This window comes from Pholcus phalangioides, unplaced genomic scaffold (assembly GCF_987345545.1).
Source record: "Pholcus phalangioides strain wild (caught in Gottingen) unplaced genomic scaffold, Ppha-v1.0 ptg000004l_1, whole genome shotgun sequence".
Classification (NCBI taxonomy): Eukaryota; Metazoa; Arthropoda; class Arachnida; order Araneae; family Pholcidae; genus Pholcus; species Pholcus phalangioides.
The window spans coordinates 4,853,755-4,879,866 of record NW_028301597.1 but is presented as its reverse complement, the minus strand read 5'-3'; the positions used below and the strand labels follow the sequence as shown (position 1 = coordinate 4,879,866).

The 26,112-nt window shown below is 34.1% G+C and overlaps 1 protein-coding gene across 1 annotated transcript in view; it reads left to right on the top strand.

Moving 5' to 3' along the window:
- Dora (zinc finger SWIM domain-containing dorado) overlaps positions 1 to 24,421 on the top strand; it is an 80,556-nt gene extending 56,135 nt beyond the window's left edge. The window contains exons 20-26 of the mRNA XM_089255830.1: positions 2,034 to 2,126; positions 2,809 to 3,092; positions 3,233 to 3,554; positions 6,091 to 6,652; positions 8,160 to 8,349; positions 19,597 to 19,774; positions 23,250 to 24,421. Of these exons, the coding sequence (XP_089111956.1) occupies positions 2,034 to 2,126; positions 2,809 to 3,092; positions 3,233 to 3,554; positions 6,091 to 6,652; positions 8,160 to 8,349; positions 19,597 to 19,774; positions 23,250 to 23,466 (1,846 nt within the window). The 3' untranslated portion in view covers positions 23,467 to 24,421. The remainder of the gene's footprint in view (positions 1 to 2,033; positions 2,127 to 2,808; positions 3,093 to 3,232; positions 3,555 to 6,090; positions 6,653 to 8,159; positions 8,350 to 19,596; positions 19,775 to 23,249) is intronic.
- Positions 24,422 to 26,112: the final 1,691 nt, after the last annotated feature.

Here is a 26,112-nt window from a genome sequence, read left to right as displayed (position 1 = left end):
GCTTGCATTTCTGTGATTTGCTAATATTGTTTGGGAATGGAAATAATCTGTTGACTTTTCATCTGCATTTGTGGTTAGACAATATAAGTAGGAAATCAAAACTATCCAAAAGATTCAAATGTTCAAATGCAAATTTGTCTCTATTGAGCTGATACAAGTTAAGAATTACAACTTTTCTACTTAAGATATAGCACGATGGGTGGTTTTTCATTTGGCCAAAGATCTTTGTTTTACTACTGTATTTAATGATATTTTTAAGCTTTCAAAGATCTTGATGCTCGACTCTGTCTTTGCAATATTTTCACGGGTGAATTTTAAATAAAGTGAATGTTATGGAGGGAAGACAGGATCACTAACAATTTATTCTCTGTCTCCTTTCCTCTACATTCTGTCATCCTTTTGAATAGCACTGACTGTTTTAGGGAGACTGATGGCATTCTCGAGATGAATGATGTGACTCTTCTTCCTCAGCAGTGTTCTCAGCTGGTTTTTTTTTTTTACTATCTTTTCCCTCAAGCATGGCTGTCACTAAAATGTCAATTGACTGACCCACCTAAAGGCCAATGCCAAAATCTTGTTCAGTACATATGGTTTTGAATAAGATTGCTCTGTACATATAAGTTTGTTTGTAGAACATACACTTGCAACAGGGTGAATAACCACATATAAAGTATAAAATACAGTTGAATCCCGTTTTAACGAATACCGTTATAGCAAAAATCTCATTTTAACGAACACTTTTCTAATCCTTCAAATAAGTTTACATAGGAACAATGCAAACAACCTGAAATTCCTTTTACGAAGTGAATTCTCCGGTCTCTTGGAGTTCGTTATAACGGGATTCGACTGCATAATACAGTCAAACTTGTTTGATTCAAAGTCCAACATCACTGATAAAAGTTTGAATTATCCCGAATAAATTCAAATTATCTAATTAATCTATCCTGGATCTGTAAAGTGACTACAAATTGTAACTTAATCATCAAAATTCACATAGGATAATAATTATCAATTATTAAAATTTTATCAGTTGCAAAAATGTTTCCAAAATTTCAATTTGCAATTATAATAGTTGATCTCTTAGGTGCTACATTATTCCACTTTTCTGAAACGAACATCGCTGCAGAATTTCTTGACCATGTTCATAGCCTGATTTATGGGAAACCGTTCACACACATGACCATCTGTTATGAAGTTGTTTTCCAAACTTTTCTTATCATTGTTATGCTATCAATGAAGTATACCTTCATTAACTTATTACAATCTGAACTTTCTGATACTTTCTATGACGACAAAAAGATTCAGATTTTGAATGTTACACCTTAATCCTATAGGTTGAAAAGCATAATCGGCATTAAGTGGTACACACAGTTTCAATGCACTCTAATTGAACAATGTTAGAGTGGGCATTAAGTTATTAAAAGAAAAAAAAACAGAATTTTTAAACTTTTAATTTGTCTTAAAATATTTGTTTTTTAACAACTTGATTGAGAAAAGCAAAGTCTGACTTCTTGTAGAATTTTTCCTAACTAAATTTGCCTATACAAAAATCATGATTTTTCACCCTAACTTTGAATTATCCAAAACAATTGAAAAAATGCCTAATTAAACAAGAAATTTGAACATTAAATTAGATAGAAAACTCAAGGGAGAGTTCCTAAAAGTTTGAATTATCCATAATTTGAATTAACCAAGTTTAAAATAACTAAGCTCTATTGTAGATAGAAGAGCACTCAAAGAGCTCTAGGAAAACAGGTTTAATAATCTTCAATGTATGAATTTATTCAATTCAATGAATTTTTAGAATAACAATATTTAATTACTTTCCAGAATCTCACTCAAATTTCCTTACATGCCAGAAAATATGGGTAGTATTCCTAGCATGCTGGTCTCCTTTGCTATTTCCTAGCATGCTGGCTAATGCAAGGAATATGGTGTTAACCAGACAATATAACAATTGATTCTTGCTCATATTTATATGCTAACAGATTCATCAAAATACAAATTTTTTTTTCCCTTTCTTTTCATTTTAGTCTACCTACAATGATGGTTTCAAGATTGCCTGCAACATTTATGCCACCTGAAAATAATTTAAGATCTTGCACTCCAAATGTTAAAAATACGAGGTAATTCATGTGGAATATTTGTTATTTGCTAAATAAGTCAACAATAGTTAACTTTTACAGTATTAATGAATGAAAATATTGAGTATCCTGGTAAAAGTTGATTTTTATAAAAATCCATTGTATAAATTTTTGTTATTAAGGCTGCCCCAAATTTTTTATCCATTGTATATCTTTGCAATGGTCGACTTAAGAAACTTACTTCCAATTACAGAATATTTTCAAGCGCAACACAGTTTCTTAAGATGTCATAAATGTTTTGTGAGGTTTTGTGTACCTAAAAAAACATAAAAAAAATATGTTTTTATCCAGACCCTGTGTGCTAAATTTTCCAATCCAGTGAAATTCAAATCTTAAATAATTTCCAAAATGATTTCTCACCGCTGTAGAGACTGTACACTCTGACAACGACTTTTTTCTAAATATGTAACATGAAAAATGTGTCTACCATAAATTCCCTTTACAAACTTTATTTTAGCTTTACATTTATTTCATTTGTGTTTCTTTTTAAATTGGCCTTTTGAAAATAACAATGATGCATTACATACACTACACATACACACACATTTATTGATTGATGTTCCCAACAATCGTAGTGTAGTTTTTTTTAATCTGTGTAGAAAATGTGATAGTATTGGTGAAATTCAGGTAGTGACATACCCCCCTCCCAACTATTTTCTTATAGATTCAAGGGAAAGAGAATTTATCCTAGCGTGCCAAATCAGCCTAGTGAAGCATCTGCTCATTTCATGTTTGAATTAGCCAAAACAGTCCTCATCAAAGCTGGTGGTAATAGCTCTACCGCAGTACTCTTTACTCAGCCATCAGCTAGCCAAAATCACAGAGGACCACATCGTGCTCTTCATATGTGTGCTTTCCAGATAGGTCTATATGCTTTAGGTTTACATAATGCAGTGTCACCTAACTGGCTGTCTCGTACATATTCATCTCATGTTTCATGGATTACGGGTATCTATTTGCACATACTTTTTCAACCAAATTTCTGTAATTCTTACATGTTTGCTTTATCCTTCTTTGCAAATTTCGTGTGATAGAAGTAGCATTAATCAGTTTACTTTTTGTGATTTTTTTTCAAACTAAAAACTTAGGTCAAGCTATGGAAATAGGAGCTGCTGCGATAAATTTTGTTATAGAAACTTGGGAAGGTCATCTCACTCCTCCAGAGGTAGCATCATTAGCTGATAGAGCATCGCGTGGAAGAGATCCCAGTATGGTGAGAGCAGCAGCTGAACTGGCATTGTCATGCTTACCTCATGCTCATGCTCTTAATCCAAATGAAATCCAAAGAGCTCTCATACAGTGTAAAGAACAGAGCAGTGAAATGTTAGAAAGAGCATGCTCTGCTGTAGAACAAGCAGCTAAAGGAGGCGGTGTCTACCCTGAAGTACTCTTTGATGTTGCCAGAAGATGGTCAGTGGTTTTTCTTTTGTTTTTTTTTTAAATAAAAGATACTCTTCTTAGTTAATGAATCGTATGAAATTCTTATTATATAACAAATTTGATTAATACATATTAAATATTTTTTATGTTGGAAGTAATCAAATCACTGTTTAGTTGGTCAATACAAAATATTTTCTGTGTTTGGGTTTCTTTTCCTTAACAAGGTTTGACTGTGTGTACACAGTCGGTCCCCGTATGGGGGGTTACTTATTCGTGGGGGTTACGTTCCAAGGGTGATTGTGAATACGGAAATCTGCAAATAACCAAAACCATAGGATTTTTTTTTTTGTTTAGTTCATGTAATGAACATCATGGGAAGAGCAGGGTGACATAGAGGTAGAAGGGAATGTAAAAGAGGGTGCAGCAGTTCTTGTCAATGTTTGTTGAAAGAACATTGTGATTTCTGTTTGCTATTTCTTCATATCATCAAGTATGTTGCAATATGTTGGCAAGGCTTCCTCTACTAATTTTTCTACATGTGAAGAACGTACCATAGAGGGATCTATGTCATGAAAATAATCTATTGCTGATTTGAACTTGCGAAGCTCTTCTGCTTATAAACATTTTCTGTTACACATGGTGAACTTACCTTCCACTTCTTTATCTTGATCTTCATGTGGTACCACTTGTTTCATGAGCAGTCAGCTGCATTAATTCCTCTTCAGTTGATGCCTCTGAATTGCTATTAATTAGCTGTGCAACTTCTATATCCATATCATTGAACCATTTTCCACCCACCTGTTTCGCTAACATGACAATGTCTTTTATTGTTCATCATAATCTCTTCAGTTGGTTCTGTGGAAATGGTTGTGTCCTGGAGCACACATTGTGGCCAAAGGTTAATCCAACCTGAGTCGACTGTTTTTCCTCTTAAGAGCTGCCACGGCTCTAGTGATGACAGTAATGACATCAGTGATAGTGTAATTCTTCCATACCTTCAAGACATTTTATGCATTTGCATCTTCTATTGCGTGCACAATCATATCCATTGAGTGGCATGTATACTGAGCCTTGAATGCTCACATTACCCCCTGATCAAGGAGCTGAATGGTAGATGTTGTATTAGGAAGCATATAAAGGACTTCCATACTATCAGCTTTGAACTCGTTGACATCTGGGTGCCTAGGAGCATTATCCAGCATCAAAAGAACTTTGAATGGCATATTTCCACTCTCAAGGTACATCCCGACTTCCGGAATGAAACACTGTTTAAACCAATCCAGGAAAAGTGTTTTCATTGTCCAAGCCTTTTTCATTGTTGATCCAAACTACCGGGAGCTTTGACTTATCCTTTACCTTCAATGCTCAAGGATTCGCAGATTTGAAAATTATGATGGGCTTTATCATGTACCCATGCACATTTGTACAAAACAACATAGTAAGTCTATCTTTACTTGCTTCAACACCAGGGGCTTGCTTTTCTTCTTGGGTGATAAATGTTCTTTGCAGCATTTTCTTTCAAAATAGTGAAAAAAAACAGCATTTTCTGTATGAGAAACACATGGATCCCATAGGCAATGCAAAGTTTTCGCTGCTACCTGTGCAGCTACAGCCACGGCTGAACGAATTTCAGATTCCTTTTTCTTGATATATTTGACCGTAGATTTATTGATTCCATGATGGCGGGCCACAGCAATAATTGACTTGCTTTCAACAAGCATAGTCAATATATCCAGTTTTACTTGTAAACTTTTCACTTTTTTGTCTTTTCAAACCATTATCAGTATCGGGGGGGGGGGGGCAACTGTATATACAATCTTGATGATGAATATATGTCATATACATATTCTGGTTTCCACAAAACAAGAAAATTCTGAAAAAATGTAATTATGCAGCTTAAAACAGGAGAATTTGCATTTGCAAAATAGAAGCATAAACAGTAGCAGAATATCTGCATGTACCAATGCATTATAAATTCTGCAAAAAGAATGTGTACAGTTAAGTTGTAGCTAGCAGAATATCAACTCTTATAAATAGTGCTTCTAAAGATATGTAATTTATGCTCGCACCAGTATAAAACATGTTCTTCCTGAAAGTATAAATAAAAATCAGAGATGGCCATTTTCAATGAAAGATTTCCAGACAATTTTTCGCATTTGCAATGGAAAACCATTAGACACTTTGACGCAGAACTAAGGTAATCACCTTTGGCAGTAGTCAAATGTGCACATTTGATTGAAATTTGGTGAAGGTTTTTACTTTTTCCTGCAAATCAGAACTCTGGACATCATTTGATCTGGCAAATGCCAGAAATATGTTTCGACATCTTCAGTTATTTTTACTTATTCATAAAAATAAAATTTTCGTGAGTGTAAGGCATGATTTACAATGCAAAACCTATTCTCACCAATTTTGCATTCAATTTCATGCAGTTGTCTTTGCGCTATGATAAAATTGTTTTGAATTTTCTTGTCAGTTTTTGAAATATTTTAACAATATTTCATAGCAATTTAATCAGTATTTCATATAGTATATAAAATTTTTATCGTGTTTATTTCTTCATTAGGTATGAATTGTATGAAGAAAGTTTAGAAGATCGCCAGAGTAATCATCATCATTCAGAAAGACATCATATAACTAACAATTTAGATAATATGACAACTGATGGAATATTGTCAGTTCCCCCACCTCCTTCGTGTGATCACAGTACTGTAACAACTCATAGCATACACTTAGGACAAGTTGAAGGAGTTATTACCACCGTTCCTTCTGTTCAAGTGTTGCCCCCACTCACATGTCCACCTGTATCATATACTTTAGCTTATCCAACTGCAGCATATGGTTATATGCCTTTTCCTCATTCCCCAGTTCCAATTCATCCACCTTATGTACCACCTCCTGCTAGTTATCCCTATGCTCCTATAGCTAATATATCTTATTATCCTCCGGCAGTTACAAATGCCACCCATATCAGACATTCTACATCTGGCATATATACCGGACAAGTTGTGGGAACAGCTGTTACAAGGGCCTCCGTAACTCAGCCGACTGCAGTTTTGCCTATAAATGGACATGGTGTGATGCCACCATCTCCTCCAACTAGCTTATCCAGTCAACAACAGTCACAGGTAAGCAATATCATTTTGCAAGTTTTGTTTATATTCGAATCAAATTCATTTTAATTTGAAATTCTAAACATCATGACAGGAATTAAGTTAAGCATAGCCATTTTTATTCATAGACTATTTCTACAACTTGATAAGTTGGGTTCCTCAATAAGGTATACTCAGTAAAATAACCAATTAATAGAAAAAAGTTGAAAATGACTTATTTAACGTTATATTAAATAGAGATGTGAGAGAGGTGAGAATATTCTCCTGGGTGTAAAAATTGGAGAATAATCAAGAATATTCATTTTTATTTTAAATAATTTAAATTTTTTTACTAATTTTGTTTATATTGTGAAATATAAATCAGTTTTCATAGCCTGAAACATTTACAACAAAACAATTTTTGGTGTAATCACCCCGAATTACAACTTTTAGTTCGAGAATATTCTCAGAATATTCCAGGTTATACTTCAGGTCATGATGAGAGGTTTTAAAAGTTTGGTTGTGAAGATTTTAAAAACCAATTGATTAAAACCTTAAAAAATTATTTTAAAATTAGATAAATTTTCAGAAATAAGTTCACAACAAAAGAAATTAAATCAAGGTTGATTGATAAAGGAAGCTATTCTTATATAATCACCTTTATTCTAAGATACAGAACTGTTGTTTTTTCAATGCACAGACACTTATAAATTCTGTATCACTCACATTTCTTTAAAAGTTGTGTGATTCAGCCCTGTTGGTTTAATTTTCTGGCTTTCAAACTTCAATATTGTGGTCTACAAACTTCAATATACCCATTTTCTTAACAGGAAGAGAGACAGGGACAGAGAATATTCTCTCAAAGGACTACTATTATAGATTACTAGAGAATATTCTTATCAAAAATAATAATTATTATTCTCAAGTTATTTATCAAGATTTATAATACATGTTATTACATATATTCTTGATAATACTCTCTGGAAAGATTTCGGGAACTGAAGAATATTCTCATCGAGGAGAATATTCAAGAATATTCTCTGGAAGGACTATTATTAATAACTTCAGAATAATTCTTATTATTTTCTATAAGAATATTTTCCCCAGTGATTTATGAAAGTAGTCCTTCCAGAGAATATTCTCAAGGATATTATATGTAACTGTATTATGAATAACAGGAGAATATTCTCATCAAGAACTTATAATATTCTGAAGTTATTTATAATAGTTGTCCTCTCCTCCGAAAGATTATTCTCGAGAATTTTACATCTCTAATATTAAAGGCAATTCCAAAATAAGATTTTTAAAAATGATTATAATAAATATCATTGTAGCAAAATTTTGTTCTAATCCAAACAAATTTTCCCCTCTTTTATGTTGAAAGCTTATTTAGTTACATAAAAACTAAATTAAGAAAAAAAATCATTGGGAAGTTAATAAGGGGATTCAAGGAATTGGAAATATTTTATTTTGTCATTAAATTTTTCTTCAATATTTTTACAGAAACGTGATCACTTTAATACTTGAGTGTTTTATTATATAGATTCATGGCCCTCTTCCTCAGTTGAATCAGAGGCAAATGGGATATCTTCTGGCAGCTTACCGTGTCGGCATGCTAGCTATGGAAACATTGGCACGACGAGTGCATGATGACAGGCCTCAAGCAAAATATGCTAGGAATCCACCATATGGTGAAGATGTGAAGTGGCTTTTAGGAATCGCAAAAAAACTAGGTATGCGTACTTTTTCTTTTTTACAGGTGCCACTAGATTTCATCAACTAGTCCTCCGCTCCTGAACATTAATGCATTTCCTAGAATTTCTTTCCAACAGTAGTCTCAATAATTTGAGGTGGATGGGACTGAGATGTCCTTGGATTATCAAAAAACCGAAAAAAACAATAAAAGATGCTTTAAATGTTGGTTTTATTTTCAAAAAACAAGCAAAAGTAGAAAGGAATTACCTTTTGGGTGAGACAATACTAGGGAAAGACAAACGTGTGTAGGCCCAAAATTACAAAAAGGAACCACGGCTAAATGCGTTTCGGAACTATATGAAGTTCCTTCATCAGTAGCAAAGAAATAATAATAAAAAATACTCCTTATAGCGGGAGTTACTCGCTGTAGACAGGGTCAAATTCAAAATGAACTGGCAACAAGAGCAAAGAAGAAGAAAAGAAAAGTGACGAAGCCAATCACAAACAAGAACGTGATGGTGATGCTGATGGAGAAAAATAATTATTGTAGGATTGTTGCCAGATTTTTGAGAAGGGTGGTGTGCTAGTTAGGGCGTTGACCAACTGGTTTGAGTTTTTGTTGATGTGGAATTATTCGAAGAAGTCCAAGTCAGACGGTGAGGGGTATTTTTGAATAATTTCGGCAGAAGAAAAGTCAAATTTCAAGAAAAAAGTCAAGTTATGGTTAAGGTCTTAGTATATGTATCTTCTGTGCTCTTTTAAACAATATTTTAGAGCACGTTTATAGTTTGGCCTATATATGATAATCCACATTGGCATGAAATGCTGTAGATGCCCCAGTTGTTGAAGTGGATCAGTGAGATCTTCTAGTTCAGAAAAGCTGATGGGGTGACGATGCTATTAACAGGGTGAAAATCACGGAAAAATTATATTTCTGAAGGATTTTAGCAATGCGCTGGTTGGTTTTTAAGCAGAAAGGCAAAAAATAATCACGTTTTTGTGTTCAGGTTTAGGCTAGGATGCAGAAGTATTTTTAATAAGTTTGCTGCGTAGGTTATGAATAAGATAGTTGTGGTAACTGTGATTGTCTGCTATTGCTTTTAGGATATTGAGTTCAACTACAAGTAGCACCGGTGAGGAGCAGGTAGTAAAGGCTCCTTTCACATATGTATGGAACGAGGCATATTTTTGTGCCAGAGGATGTGCAGAGAGGTTGTGGGGGTAAAGAAAAAGCAAACGGTTTATGAAAGACAGTGGTAGAGAAATTTTGTTCGTGACGATTGATCAATACGTCCAGGAATGCAAGTTGGTTATTGTTTTCTTCCTCTATAGGGAATTGGATGCAGGGGTCAATAGAATTGAGGGTATTTAGAATATGGCCAATTTTAACTTTAAGGTTGAGAAGGACGAAGCAATCATCAACATATCTGACGTAAAAAAGAATTGAATTGCACGGAAGAGTTCATACCTTCAACCCCCTCAACACAAAAATGGCCTCTTTTGACATAAAATCTCTTTTCACGAATGTCCCTGTAGAATGCACTCTTCTATGTCTGGAGACTAGACTAACCGAATTTCATTTTTCCCAGTTTGAAATCTTCCTCGGGTCTGCCTCAACCAAAATACATTCTCTTTCAACAAACAATTCTACCTCATGACTGACGTCTTTGCCATGGGAAAACCTCTCAGCTCTGTACTTAGTGGCATCTACATGCACTACTTTGAAACAAAACTCTTCCATACAATCCGATTTCCTTTCTATACTCTGTTCACTCTAAACTTGGGTCCTGATGTAAATAAACCACTGTACCAATTTTTGATATCACTCCGCATCTTTTATCTCTATTGGTTGTAATTTTACCCGCACCTTCATTATGTGTTCCGAACACGTGCGTTTTTTTCTTCAAACGCGAGATTGTAAATCATGATTCTAATTTATGAAGAATTTTTTTTTCACTGTTCTCCAAATTTTGTTGAAATAAAAACTGTTGATAACACTAATTATAATAGAAAGAGGTATATATCTCCCAAAAAAAAATTTGATAACGTATTCTGTCGTCGTTATCATGGCACAACACGCAAGAGTTGGGATGACAGGGCTCCAGCCCGGACACAGCCTGGGGGGGGGGGGGGTCTTGCGGCAGGATGTGGGGGCCATGGTCGTTACAAAAGTTTGTGTGAGTTGTTTATTATTTTACGGCAGATAGTGAGAAAAAAAATCCTCATTTTTTCTTATTACTTTTTTTTCTTCAGAATTTTACAATTTTATTTCTGAGCTAATTTACGCCGTATGATTTTCCTGGGCTGAATATGCTACCAATTATAACGTGAAACAAATTATGAGCAACTTACCTTTGTGTTGCCGCTTTTTATTTTTCTTGCGGGTCTGTATACTTAAATATTTCATAATAATCCACGGGCTGTAGCAGTTCCAATTTGACGAGAGAGTCATTCACATTATTTCGTTTCTTTACTTCAACCTGTTGTTGATATCCTGTTTTTTGTCAAGACAATTTCGGTTTTTTATCCGTGCGTAGGTTGCAAGCCATGACCCCAACATCCAGCAGCAGGAGCCCCTGGACTGGGATCTTTAATGGGCCCCCAGGCCAGGCTTTCTCACCGGATCTATAGTGTCTGTCATAATGAGGCTAACTGAATCAAAAATGAGCATTACTCTTTCGAACCAGAGTTTCAAAATGTTACCTTCACGTCTACGTGATAATCCCCAGACTTCGGCTCGCCGCCTTCGACGAAACCAATATTACTTCCTCCCAACAAGCTGCTCAAGCAGAAGTGAGAATTCTTTTGAAGTGCGCATATTCACCACGAACAATAAGTGACCCTCTCCCGTTCAGTGTATGTCAAAGCGTGTGGGAAAAAAAATCTTGTTGACAGAAACTTTGTTTATAGGAGTCCAGAGCAGCTGCAAAGAAATACATTTTCAAATGGCTCTGCCAAACAAGATAGACACGCATATTTCATTTATGTCATCAAACGATAAAGAAGAAAACTCTTTTTCTTGCAAGACCTCTTGCAGAAGCTTATACAAGTGTATATCAAATCTGTTTGCGAATAGGAATAATAATAATAAAATGAAACTTCTGTTTAAAAAGGGGATGGTAATGTTTGAGTGAGAAAGGCGTATCCTGTCAACACCCACCCTGAAGACATAGCAGCAAAAACGCTTTGACCGATCTTTAAAAAATAGTTTTTCCTGTCTTCCAGATAACTTTGAAATAATATGGAATAAATATGTAAAAAAAATAAAAATGATGAGGTATTTTATGGTATGAGGGGCAAAGGACTATATTTTTGGCAGTGTTACACAGTAAGAAAAGGTGAAATGTTCTTCAACCAATCATTTTGGGCATCGCACACGTGCTTTTATTTACATCAGGACCCAAATTAGAACGAACAGAGTATACGTCAGATACGTTGATGATTGCTTCATCCTTCTTGACCGTAACGTTAACATTGAACATATTCTAAATACCCTCAATTTCATTGATCCCTGCATCCAATTCACTGTAGAGGAAGAAAATAATAACCAACTTGCATTCCTGGACATATTGGTCACTCGTCATGAACAAACTTTCTCTACCATTGTCTTTCTTAAACTGTTTGCCGTTTCTTTACCCCCACACAACCTCTCTGCACATCCTCCAGCATAAAAATATGCCTTGTTCTATACATATGTGAAGCGAGCCATTAATATCTGCTCCTCACCTATGGTACTTGTAGCTGAACTCAATATCCCAGACCTCACAGCGCTCCCATTTTTCCTACTTTTCAAAAAATGTCCTCCTATTTTCCTACTTTCGCTGCAGTTGTCCTTTTTTACCCCAATTCTCTCCTGCTATTCCTATTTTATCCTTTCCTTCTTTTGTTTACTGCCTATATCTCACTACGAAATTTCGGAGAAACTGCAAAATGTCATTGCTTTCCCTCTTTTTTTTGACGTGTTTCATGCACATCACAACTCGCTACTGAAAAAGAAGAGAAAAAAATACAAATTTTTTTTAGTTCCACTGAAGTAGGAGACAACGACAAGCATATCTTTTCGCCCCGGCGCCTTAGTCAAAGTGCTAAAAACTGAGGTCCAGTGAGGAAAGCAAATCTGTTTTCCGTAAGATCGGTTGCAGTAAACTGATCTCGCATAAAGAAGGCAAAGGCTCTCTCATAAGAAGGCAAAAAAGGGGGAAGGTGGGGGGGGGGCAGACTCTGTCCACACACAAGAAGATAGATTCCATGAGAGACTATTAAAAAAAAGTTATGTTTTTAAGTGCAGTGGAACTTTGGTTAACGAACAATTCACATAATGAGCAAAAATTTTAAACAAATTTTGACTCTGTTAACGAGTAATGGTTCACATTACGAGCAGAAATCTTGCCCTTTTTCTATTTATTTTCACGTTATCACGACTGAGCTGATGGTTTTTGATTTTGCCCGCAGACGTGTTATGGAATTGCAGTAATATTCTTCCCTAAAGTCTCCGGTAAGTGTGCCTCACTTGGAAAATCAACACACATCATGCGAGTGTGAATATTTATGATATGAAACTAGATGTGTATCATTGTAGCCATGCGTATGTGTGCATGAAGTTTTCTTCACGTTCTGCTTGGAGAAAACTGTAGGCTAATTTATATTACTGAACGTGACTTTGAGGGGTCTAGCTCATGAATAGGAGTAACTACTTGTCAAAGAGATTGTGTCTTTTGGGAAGACCATGGACTAGCGGTGCATGAGGATTGCATTCAAGAACTAGTAGTGAAAAATGTATAGGAGCTGACGGTATATGAATTGATGGATCTCTTTTGCACACACCAGCAAGAGTTTAAGGACTGTATCTCATCTGAGGAAGAGAGAAGTGAGAAATCTCTCACATAAAATGAGATTAAATAGAGATGTGTAGAATGTAGGAATATATCTGTCGAAAACTCTGTAGAAAAGAACCACCCAAATAAAGCTGTAACAGTGTGCCAGCAACGAATCTCTCCAACGAACACTGCAATTTACCATTTCCCAGAAATCCTAAAAATGAGGCAAAAGCAAGTGGTGGATAAGGTTTTTGTGAAAGGGACGCGAAAAGATTAAATTAGCAGACCATAAATCATCCTAAACGATAGTCCTCCTCTTCCTCTCGTTTGGAGTAATTTAATTTGTAAACATTATCATATTGTATGTTTATCTATGGCATTCTTTATATTATGTATATTTTATTATATATATTATTATTATTGTGTCTAATTATTGATTGAATGCCGTTTTTATTAGTCATTTTTATGTGAATAAATAATTGTGGAATGAATTATCCAAGTTTCCATTATTTCCTATGAAGAAGTTTGATTCGAATAACGAGCAGGTTTTCAGAACAAACTAAGCTCGTTAACCAAAGTTCCACTGTATAGGTTTCTCTCCTGAGATAATCCCGTAATGAGTGTTCCTCCCAAAAGCCAGTTTTTACTAAGAGTAGGTTTTTTGTGCTGCGTGAGAACCGAACCGGATCATTTCATTTCAGCAGAAATATGCTACATAATCACGCTATGTATGCTATGTATAATCTTGTTTATGATTTTGATTGCCTATCGGCGTTTGTTGTTTCGATTTTAATTACATGTTACATATGATCTCAGATTGACAATAATTTTTATATACATTTTATTTTTGTTGCCATTGTCTGAGGCGACAATGTTTAATTGTTTATAATAAAACTTTCTAGATACATCCATCCTTCGGGAACGCTTTGATATCTCTCTGAGATGGGAAACGGGGTGTGTCCGGTCGTCAAAGGTCACTTAGGTGATGTGGATATATGCTGTTGGCAGCTTAAATGATCTGGAAATGTGTCCCACTGAAATGATTTGACGATCGTTCATGGGCCGCTTGTATGGTTTTGTTATTTGTCCTGGTCCATATGAGATAACTCTGAGGGCCATGGGTTAGCATGGTTGTTTTAAGGCATACTAGGTTCGTGTGTATGCTATTGACTGCCATCGTCTTTGAAAAAAAAAGATATTCATGAACATATGCAGTCCATTCTAATCATTATATCCTTCAGATGTAATTTAACTCCAGGAAGTGTTACATCAAGGGTGTTCAACATTGAGTAGAGTGTGGGCTATTCATTGATTTTGAAATGTGTCGCGGGTCACTTAAGCAGACCTGTAAATATGTTGGGGTCAATTGAGTGCTCTGGAACTGTGCAGTGGCAATCTGTAAATTTTCTGTGGATCACCTAAATGATCTGGGAATGGGCCACAGCATGCTTAAAAAATGTGGAACTGTGGTGCATCTTACTTGAGTGATCTTTAAAAGTTTCATGGTTCAATTGAGTGCTCTGGAACTGTGTTCGGTAAATATGCTGTGACATATTTACTGATCAGGGAGCTGCTAGTCACTTGAATGGTGTGTAAATATGCCATGGGTCACTTAAGTGTTGGTGAACAGTGTCACAGGTCACTCAAGTGATCTAGGAATGTGCCATAGGTCACTTAAGTGAAGTGGAGCAGCAGCTGGGGTAACTTGAGTAATCTGAAACCGTGCCGTGGTGGTCTGTAAATGTGACACAGGCCACTTGAATGACCTGAAACTGTGCCGCAGGGTCTCTTGAACGATCTGGAAGTGTGTCGCTTAGTTCATTTTTACAAAATTAGGTTTGAAATTGTGGGTCTCAGCAGATTATTCCAGGGCCACTTCAGCCCGTGGGCAATAGGTTAAGCATGCATATGTTACATTTCTATGGCGCCTAGATTTGTTTTTTCTTTCTTTGAAAAGCGCATGGATCACGATCATTAATTGAACTTTTCAAGTAACAATAGAAATTTGATTAATTTCTTTTTATTTTTGCTATTTACATTGTTTTTGATCCCATATTCTGTGGAAATGAAATATTTTTAAATTCATTAGAGAGAACTTGAGTTTCTTAAAATATCAATAGATAATACTGTAATTAAAATATATAAGGTGTGAATCTCAATGACATAACATTTTTATGCTATTATGTTATGATAATTTAGGAATTTCATTTTTTCCCTCCTATTTTTTGTCAATGGTGTTCCTATTCCTATTTTTTTCAAATTTTCCCTTCTAGGCCTGATATCCTAAAAACCATAGCAGACAATTGTGGCTACCACATCTCTTTTATTAATAATCTGTACAACAAACTTATTAACTTATTATACAACAAACTTACTTCCGCAACCAAGCCTAAATCTGAACACAAAAACTTGATGATTTTGCCTTTCTACCCAAAAACCAGCCAACGCATTTCTAAAATCCTTCAAAAATATAATTTTTCTGTGATTTTCACCCCTGTCAATAAACTCAGCTTCTCTTAAACTAAAAGATTCCATTGACCCACTCAACAACTGGGGCATCTACAGCATTTCATGCCAATGTGGATTATCATATATAGGTCAGAGATGCCACTATACTCTAATTTACCTGGGTCCTGGTACCCAGGTTATTCAAAAAATCTGGGTTCTTTTTGAGTGAAAGTGGGTCTCCTTCTCAAAAAAAATTTATCTTGAAGAAAATTATGCCCCCCTCCCCCATAATTCACTGGTATCTCTATGAATTTTCTTCCAGCATGCCCTAGGTCTTTGATCACCTGTTTATATTTCTTCCTTGAGACTGAGTAATGTGTCATGTTCTGGGTAGGAGAAGGTATCTGTGAATCAATTATAATTAATTTCTAAATACATGTTCTATCCAAAGGTTCATTTACTTTCATTTCTACTAATATGAAAAGCAGGATTAGCACGTTTTTGACACATGGCAGTTTTTGACGGTTTAAACCGCCACGTCAAAAACCTCAAATATTGCTTTTCGATATAAAAATTCTCATTGGAAATGCACACGTTAATTGCATGTAATGTTTAAAAAAAAAATGGTTTCAAAAAAAAAAAAATGTTTAAAGTGACTATGTTATACAAAGAATAAATATTTAATATGATTCTAAAATAATTGTCTACTCTCTACAAAATTATTTTGCACAATATACATATATTTTTTTCCTTATAAAATATACAATTTGAATAAAGCATAGCATAAACATTAAAGGGAAAACTATGGAATGATTTGACATTCTCTGATTCAAAATGATTCTTGACCTTCCAAAATTTCTTCAACTGCTTATATATGTGTGCATTTATATAAACCATCTGCTGTACTCGTTTTACAACAGATAAGAGTTTAAAAAAAGGTTTATTACATCATATATGTATGGTGATTTCTGTTATTAAATTATCTAGATAACCACTGATACTTAAAACGATACTCTTGTTGTGCATAACATTGAAATATATCTAGCGATCAAAGTACTAAATTGTAGGACTAAAATGTCATTTAATTTGGCAATGCTAGCTTGTATATGTCAAACTTGGTTTATTGTTATTTTTGCACTATGATATGGTACATTTACTAGCATTTATAATGCAATGGTTTTCCAATTGAAGCTGTATTCAAACGTGCAAAACAAATGCTTTGGGTATCAAGTCTTGTCAGCTCTGCTTTGGTTGAAAACACTCTTTAAAGCTCTGTGAATTTATACACCCTGATCTAAGAAATTTTTAGGTGAAAATAAATGAGTTTAATTAGTGCATTAACAGATGCTGCATGAGAATTTTTATATGGAATAAAGTTTTGAGCAGATCAGAAAATTTAAAATATCAAAATATATATTTTTCCTCAGTAATTATAATTCTGAATATAAAACCCTTTAATCTAAATAAAAGTAAGTGTTTTTTTATTTAACATATCTATCAAGTTAACAAAAACTATTTGACATCATTGACAGTAAGATTTTGATCATTTTAATCCGGAGTTAGTTTCTGCTGTCAAAAACCTAACCCTGGTGCCCTATTATACATATTTTGAATAAGCAGCTCTATTCCACTTAGCAAATTGAACACAGGTAATGAGTAGCTTAGATAAATAAACCATAAAACTATATTTTATATGTTCTAGACTCTTATGTTGAAAAATTCAAAATTGCAAATTATAATTAATATTTTGTTTTAATTATTGTAATAAATTAATTTTTAAAAATAAAACATTGTAATAGGCAAAAAAGTAAGTTTTTCATCATGTTGTACTATTGTGTTTAAAGCATTATCAAAAGGCATTCATTTAGGTTTTTGACGGTTTTCTATGCTTGTCATGTCAAAAACGTCAAAAACCCAATCCTGATGAAAAGCTTGCAAAGAAGCTCATTGGCACTGAGAATTTAATGTATGGAATTCTGCACATGTAATAAATCTAAAACAAATATACAGGTAATCCTGCTTATAATGTTTCTTCCACTTAGTACAACTTATTTTCGTGGTCCCAACAATAAGTAATTCTCATTAAGATTTCCCATTTAAAGTGTTTTCCTATTTACAACATTTTTGACAGTTTTTGAAAAACATAAGCAGGATCCACTTTAATTAACAGTTGGGGGCACACATTTATATATTTACTAATGAATCAATCTATAAATTCCCTACTGATTGATTTTACATTTCGTTAAAAAAATCTTAGCACTTTCAATATCTTCTAATCAAATTTAAAGCAAATTAGATTCGCTCTCACAGTTATCTTCTGATTCCCTATTCATGCTTTGGTTTTCCTGGTAAAATGATTTTATTTTCCCTCCCTGATGGTCCACCATTCTGATCTGTCGCCATTTAACTGCCACATATTTTCAAACCTGAATATAGGAGCTATGTCAGATTTGTGTTGGATAAACTTAACAGTGTGCTTATGTGTTTGTGTGCCCAGCATTTGGCGTGTTTTGTGTTCAGTAAGTGATGCCATCTACCTAGCGCTGCAACTAGATACTTCCTCAAATGGGGCAAGCACACATTTTGGCACACCCATGTAAGTAGAAGCAGTTATAAAGGGTGAATTTGGTGCTCTCCCCCCCCCCCCCCCCGTAGACCAGAGCCAGAGACACTAGACCCGTCTTTTGTGGCCCTGCATCTGTCCTTCAAACTGGATTTTTACCAAAAGCAAAATGGTGGGTTATAAGGGTCATCTTGCCCCCCCCCCCCCCCAAGATCAAAAATTAAAAATATTTTTGTAAAGAATTAAAATATTGGAATGAAATAATTTCTTTTATACTAAAGTTAAAATGGTCTATGTCCATTCAAGGGAGTCTAATATTTTATTACACCAGTTACCCATTATAGGACCGGGGCTGCCTATTCCCTTTCATACTGAAATTACTGTACAATACTATGTAGCATTCTTGAAAAAAAAATAGAGAAGTTGGGTTCTTGGAAAAAAAAAAGAGAAAGAACTACTTTCTCAAGAAGGAAATTTTGAAAATTTTCAGCACCTCTGGGATTATCCGGAAACTCGAACTTCCAGGGCTCGGATGTTGAGACTCTACTGTATTTACAAAAAGTCAGTTCAAGTTCATAGAAACAAGCAAGTGACTGTAGTTTATAAATTACGAGTATTTGTATTTTAGTACTTTCTTGAATTTGTTTTAATTAGGATGCATTTATCTATTTTTACATGCCTAAAAAATCCTATTTTTTCTTCTCAATTTCTTGGAAAATATTATCATTTTGGTTTTCATAAACCAAACTTGGCAACATTCATGCAATAAAATATTCATTAATCATCTGAACATTGATTGAACAAAATTGCTATATCATCTTAATATTTTGTATTAATTATGTTTGAGTGAAATTATATATATCAGAGGTGGTCATGCAACTTCGGTGTATAAACGCTCCCCATTATTAATTGAATTAATTAGTTATTAAATTAATTTTGTCACTAGAAATAAGAAGTTTGTTAATCAAGAAATCTGCTGTGGGAACCGATAGTTCAACTAATGATCCCACATTTAATTTTTTCACATTACTTTTACTTTGTCGCGAGCCGCACAAAATCACTTCACGGCAGCATGTGGCCCGTGGGCCAGCTGTTAGCCAGGCCTGATATATATATTATATTATTAAATACCGCTGCATATATATAAATGTAATGCATTTGGTCACAAAGCAAGACACTCACACATGCATGTGCTGTGCATACAATGTCTACCTTTCTAAGTGACAGCTCAAGCAAACCTGTAATTAAAAATGAAGTTTGTGACAATATAAATGTGACTTTCTTTTTATCCAATTCATTTCTCAGAAAAAAGATGAAGCTCACTCTCTGTCTCTCTGAACCGAGCCACAGCTTGTTCAGTTTAAAAATGTCAGAGTTCTTAATTGTGAATTTTTATGTATTCATAAAAAATTTTATAACCATCATTTATTGATTTTATGGCCTACTTTCTCTCACAGGTACCTCTTATTTGCAAGACTTCTGCATTTGTACTGTTAATAGTGTTGCCAGTCCTTTTGTATTGCATGAAATAGTTGTAGAAGCTGCTCAATATCTTGCACGTTCTGCATCAGCTCCTTTACCACAACCACTTCGATCTCATTTGCTCACTCCACTAATACAGAAATGTCAACAAATGTAAGTAATTTGTATCATTTTTCATCTAGGAAATATTTGTTTTATTCTTTCTTAGCAATATTTTAATAAATAATGTGCATTTTATAAGATATTACTTCATAAGAGTTCATATAACTTCATAAATTTTATATAACATAATACAACCTCTGACAATAAAGTTCGGTGAATAGTTCTGTAACATTAACGTAGATGAAATGTTAACGAAAGTTACCTTACTGCCCTTCGAAATAGTCACCTCCCATTACTATGCACCGCTGAGATCTCCTATACATGTCCTGGAAACTTTGCAAGAAGTCTTCTTTTGGGATGGAGTTCAAAAGCCTCGTCATGTTTCGTTGGATGTCAGGAATATCATCAAATCTCTTTCCTTTCAAAGCGAGTTTGAGTCGTGGGAATAGGAAGAAGTCTGGAGGATTGAGATCTGGCGAGTATGGTGGATGTTCAATTTGCACCACCCCTTTTTTTGCCAGGAACTGTTTGACGATATTGGCTGTGTGAGGGTGAGCATTGTCGTGAACAAGAAACCATGAACCTTGTTGTGCGTACTGAGGTTGTACCCTGCATAGACGTTTCATGAAACGGGTCAAAATTTCAATGTACCTTGCAGCATTCATTGTCGTTCCCTCAGGTAGAAATTCCTTGTGAATTCTCCTGTTCTCAGTTAAGAACCAACGCACTAAACAAGCACTTTGTAAAACAAGTCTTTCACGGAACACAAGCGACGCTCAACTGAACAACGGGTGCGGCAGATGGTCAACACCTGCTGCTACACATGTGCAGCGTTTTGTTTCACCAGTGTTGCCAGATTTGTCGTTCTGACTTCATTCTTCGAACTTTATTGTCAGAGGTTGTACATTCATGCTTGATTATGAAATAAAAATTTCATAAATTCATATTCGCAATTTATGTATGTAAAATTGATTTTCTGTATGTTCTCTGTATAAATCTACAGTTTTAGATCGATCATCACCAAATTTTGCATAAATACCAAACAGGGACCAGATTGAATGGTAGCCCGAGTGGCATGGTGGTAAGATGCTCGTCTACCATCGTGAAGGTTGTTGTTAGGGTCCCGGGTTCGAACCCAAGGGAGGATATAGGTAAGATATTTTCCCTGACGAACTCGAGGCGACCACCGATAGACAGCGCCTTCACTTCCAACCCATCTCACTAATGGCAGTAAATTGCAATAAAGCGATATGGCCAGAGTTGGTGTTTGGTGAAGTAGATTCAATGGTAGGCTACTTTAAAAGTTTGTCAGAGCTGGGCAAATGTCCGAAATGGGCAAAAATCGGTCATGCAGCAATGGTTTCTGGGCTTCAACAATGACTTTTGGAATGTTTACTTTGGTTACCATGGTTCCCTAGCAATGCATTTCAGACATGCATATGCCTTTACAATGGTTTGTCACTTCTTTAATGCTGCTAGTATTATGTGCAATAGTTCATTCCTTTATAATGGTTTGTCATTTTTTCAATATTCCCAGTAATTGAAGAAAACTTAGGAATTGTAGCTAGTTGTTTATAAATTTTACAATACTGATGAGAATACAGTGATACCTCAACTTACAAATTTTTCAGCTAACAAAGATTTTTTTGTGATTTTTCTACCTCTGCTAACAAATATAGATTCGGCTAATGAACATTTTATCTGAATATGGATGGACGTGCTAACATAAAACAGCCACATCGTGAGCTGAATTTTAGTGCCAATCATCATCAGAAAATTACTGTCACTCCCACTCCGATTAATTTGCATTCAACTCTGAATCTTTTTCCAGATTTACCTCTACTTCTCTTTCTGAAAGTTTTTAACCATTTCATTTGAAATGAAAAATTCGACTAATAGAAAATGCATTGAAAAAAAAGGGGGGAGCTTATGTTCTCAGGGCATGCATTCTTTTAGTGCAGAAACCTTAGCACCAAATGAAACAGTCTGGACATTCTAGAAGCTTATCTTTTCCAATGGAAATCCAATGAACTGGCCAGATCACAAATGGATGGGGACACCAATGAACTCAACTGGGTTGTTTCAACACCAGTTTCAGTAGACTAAAGCTGGTGTTATTTGTGTACATGGTGTAAAATAAAATGGCTTTTAATATCTTATCTTCCTGTAAATTATAATTTATCTAATTATGAAGTTGACAACAATGCAGTCAATGACATTGTTCACTGACTGCATAAAGGAGAGAGAAAGAGAAGATATTTAACAAAATCCCAGTAATGTAGTTATTTATAATACGATGGAAAAGACTGGGACAGGGAGGTAAGCCTTCTCCATACTCATGGGAATATATGTTTGAAAATTAAACATAAAAGTGATGCAGCAAGCACATGTTTACTATCACCAGATTCACCCTATAGTGCCTTATGTTTTATTTCTGACCATTCATTTCATGAAAAAAAATCATTGCCTTGGTAGATTCTACTACCTCTTTAAATTTAGCTTATGTTTTTTTGAATCCGCAATGAGCAATGTATATGGGAAAGTAGTGCTTTTATATTAGTGAACATTTTACGATCGCTTTTGGTCAAAGTCATCTTTCGCTTCGCGACATTTTATCTGACCATTGCGATGCATCTCGCATTTTTAAATTCATCAAAGCCATTGGTTTATATGACAAATTATAGTTTTTAGAATTCATGTCATTGTTCTACGTTTCACATTGCTTTTTATCACGCGTAGTTTTATTTTTTTTGACATGACAAAAGCGGTTTTTCTTTTTTTATATAATCATTTGTTATGGTGCAGTTTGACCGAATTGGTCCTTGCGCCAAAAATCAAAATCCAATCCAATCCTATATTAATGAAATAGCTGCTTACTTGCTGTGCCCTCTACTAACTTTATATTTCATTTCTGATCATATATCATCCCATGACAAATAATTTTATCTGGTGTGTTTTAAACCCTAAATATATACTCTCTGGCTGATCTGATCGTGAGGTGGTGGGGATTCTGAGTTTTAACAGTAATTAATTAATAGGAATTAGAAAACAAAAAAAAAACAAGAACGGCAGAAAAATAGTCATAAGTTCCATTTTGAACATAAGTTTCTTTTTTTCTCTCTCTAATTTATTTATTATTATTAAATTTTTTTTCCTTTCAGAAAGTTAACTATTAGTATTGCTTTTTGTCATGAATTTATTATTTTCATGGAAAACATACTGATATCATGGGTATGTCTATGGGCATTTAGGAAAAACATCATTTAATATTTAGGAAAGTTTCACATCAAATGACCCTCTTCTTGAGCTTGAATTTGTTTACTATCAGCAATAAATAGGAACTATTTTTACTTTTCTGCTCAGAAATATACATGAGAGAGAGATGCTCTTACATAACTCTTTCTGGAAACATTTAATAAGCTGTGATCTATCTGATTGCAAATTCAAGTTCTTATGTGTGCTGTTGGTATTTTTAGTAAGTTATCTTTTTCATTCTCAAACCATTTCGTCTTGAATTTGTACGCAGGTTTACAGCTTGTACACACTTCAAAATGTATCATATAACGCCAGCTGAATATGATGAGTTTGTAAGCATCATACGAAGTGCCAGAACAGCATTTCAACTAACTCCAGGTGGAATTGTGCAGTTTAATGAGCTGTTACAGAGTTTGAGACGTACAAAGTCTTGCAAGAAGGAATTGTGGCAAAGAATTGCCAACACACTAGCTACTCCATCCATTTGATGGACGTTATTTTCTATTTCACCCCCAACCCTTTCACTTGTTTCTCTTTTTGTAGGCGTGTGCTAATGTAGGTGAGAAATTTAGGAACATCACAGTCCAGCAAGATATGGTCGAGTGAAAGCCTATGCATATATTATATATTTTTCTGGAATATATCACAGTGTTATCGCAATTTTCAGTAATGTTGGACTTGTCTAATGTGCTTATATTTACCGGTTTTGATTTGATTATTATATTCATATTTTTCTGGAAGATGAGACAGTGTTGTACTGCAGTTTTCAATAATGTTGAATTTGTGTGTGATGTGCTTATACTTATTAGTTATGACTTGATGTTCGTTGTTCGTGTTAATCCCCCTCTGTTTCCATTACCTAACATTGTTTTTATGTGTAATATAATTTAACTGGCTTTTATTATTATTTTTTCATTATTCTTATTTCATCGATTCCTATTGAGTTCTCTTTGATTTAATTATTTAAATTTATACTCATGTTTTTATATGCATTTCTTTATTATTGCATATATCCATATGTATATTTATTTATTCATATATTTTTCCCATTATGTTCTATACATATACGATTTATTGTTTATATATTGTATTTAATGTTTCGAATTGCCTTTCCTGTACTGATGAGGGAATTCAAAATTTTTTTTAAAGTGGGTCATGCATTGTGCTCTGAAAACCTCCGTTTTAAAAAATTGGCATCAATGTGAAATGTTAGTTATTTGTCTCTGATGTTTTTATTTCATTCACAAGCTGATTCTTAGCTTTTCTCTTATATTCCCGAGTGTAACATTTTAACCACTTTGAGGCTCATTTTCCGATTATGCAATTTATTTATTTATTTGATGATTGGGTTTTTTTTTCCTTGTGCTGTCAGACAGTATTCAAACTAGAAAAAATGAAATCACGTAGTTGTTCATCTGGTTGTGCAAGATTTTATTGCTATTCAAACAAAAAAAAATGAAGTTATATATAATGTAATGTGTTTGGCACTTATCAGTCAGCAAGATAAGTTTTATTTCCTGATTTGAAATATTTAGATTATTGCTCATTTTACACCTTTTTTAGCCATAGTCAGATTGTCTTTTTTTCTCATTGATTTTGAAGTATTTCAGATTTTTCAAATTTTAATGTATAATACACACAGTTCTTCTTTAATTCAACCAAATAAATTTTTATTTTATTTGAATATATATATAAATACATGTATGTAGAGACAATCAACTGTAAAATGATCATTTACTCAGTGCAAGAAATAAGTTCACCTTATAGGAAAAAAAGTAAAATGTGTTTCTCCATATCAACTTGAAAGAGTATCCACCAAGTGTCATATTAATAAGGGCATGTCTTTTTCACATATTTGCAACATAATGTATGAACCACTGTCGTTTGATAAAACAAATAGAAATACACAAATTTTTTTTCCTTCCTGATATATACCTTCAATAGTTATTTTAGAAAACTTTTTTTTTTCTTTTCTTTTAAACTTGATTATTGGAGGCTTTGGATGACTCATGTGAGATAAGGTTGAATTTCAATGTTTCAAAGGGCTTTCCAAAATTGATATTGCTTCAAATTATCAAAAATGTGAATTACAGAACTTTTGATTTATAGAAATACATGAGATTGAAAGTACTTCAATATATCAAATATCTAAATAATGAAGGTTTGAGATTGTAATTCTCAAATTATTGTCTTTTTTTTCTTCAATCGGATATATTTTTATATTATTTAATAGAGTTTTCTTCTGTTTTCAATAGTGTAGTCTCTTTTATTCATTTTTAGTGCGTGCAGATCAGGAGTCTTCAACTTCTAATGCACTGTCGGCCACATTAAAAAAATTCCAATCAAGTCCTCAGGCCACTAAGCTTCACTGATCATATGCAATATATGCTCAAATTCTGTAATTTCAAGGAAAATTTGGTGACCACATGACCCATATTTTACAGAACTTTCAGGGTTTTTGATTGCCCCTACTTTTTTTTGAACATGCACTTTTTTTTCAATGAAACTTAACTTAATTTATTCTCATAACTGAAATTGTGGGTAAAGCTGATTTGCACACTTTTTTTGATTATTAATACATATACAGTCAAACCTCATTAAAGAGTCACTTTTGTAAGAGCAAAAATATCACTTTGTATGTGGAATGACCCGATAAACAGCACATCATAGCCTCGCTACTCTCTTTCCCCCCCCCCCCCAACCCCATGAACAAACTGTATGTTAGTCAAACGTGTTGAATCGTGGAAGTTTATTAATGGAAGGTAATTGTTTCACTTTATATTATCTTAATTTTTCTTTCCATCCCATGAAATTTTGCAAAAGCTCAACGTAGGGTTATTTTAACTGCAGTAACTTTTTTTATAATTCTTTTGTAAAAAAATACTTCAGTAATAAAATGACCATCTAAATTCATTGAGAGAAATAAAATTTATTTTTTTTGCCCAGTTAAAATTATGATTATTCTATTCAAGTTTTCCAAAAAAAACTTTTGACATAAAAAAAAATGTTATGCCAAAACAAGTGAAAACCTCATCTTGTGGTTGAATTGACCATAGGGTGTCTCAACGCATATGACCCAGGGGGCAGAGGTGTATGTGCCTCTCTTACAAGTGAGACCCAGACTAAAAACAATT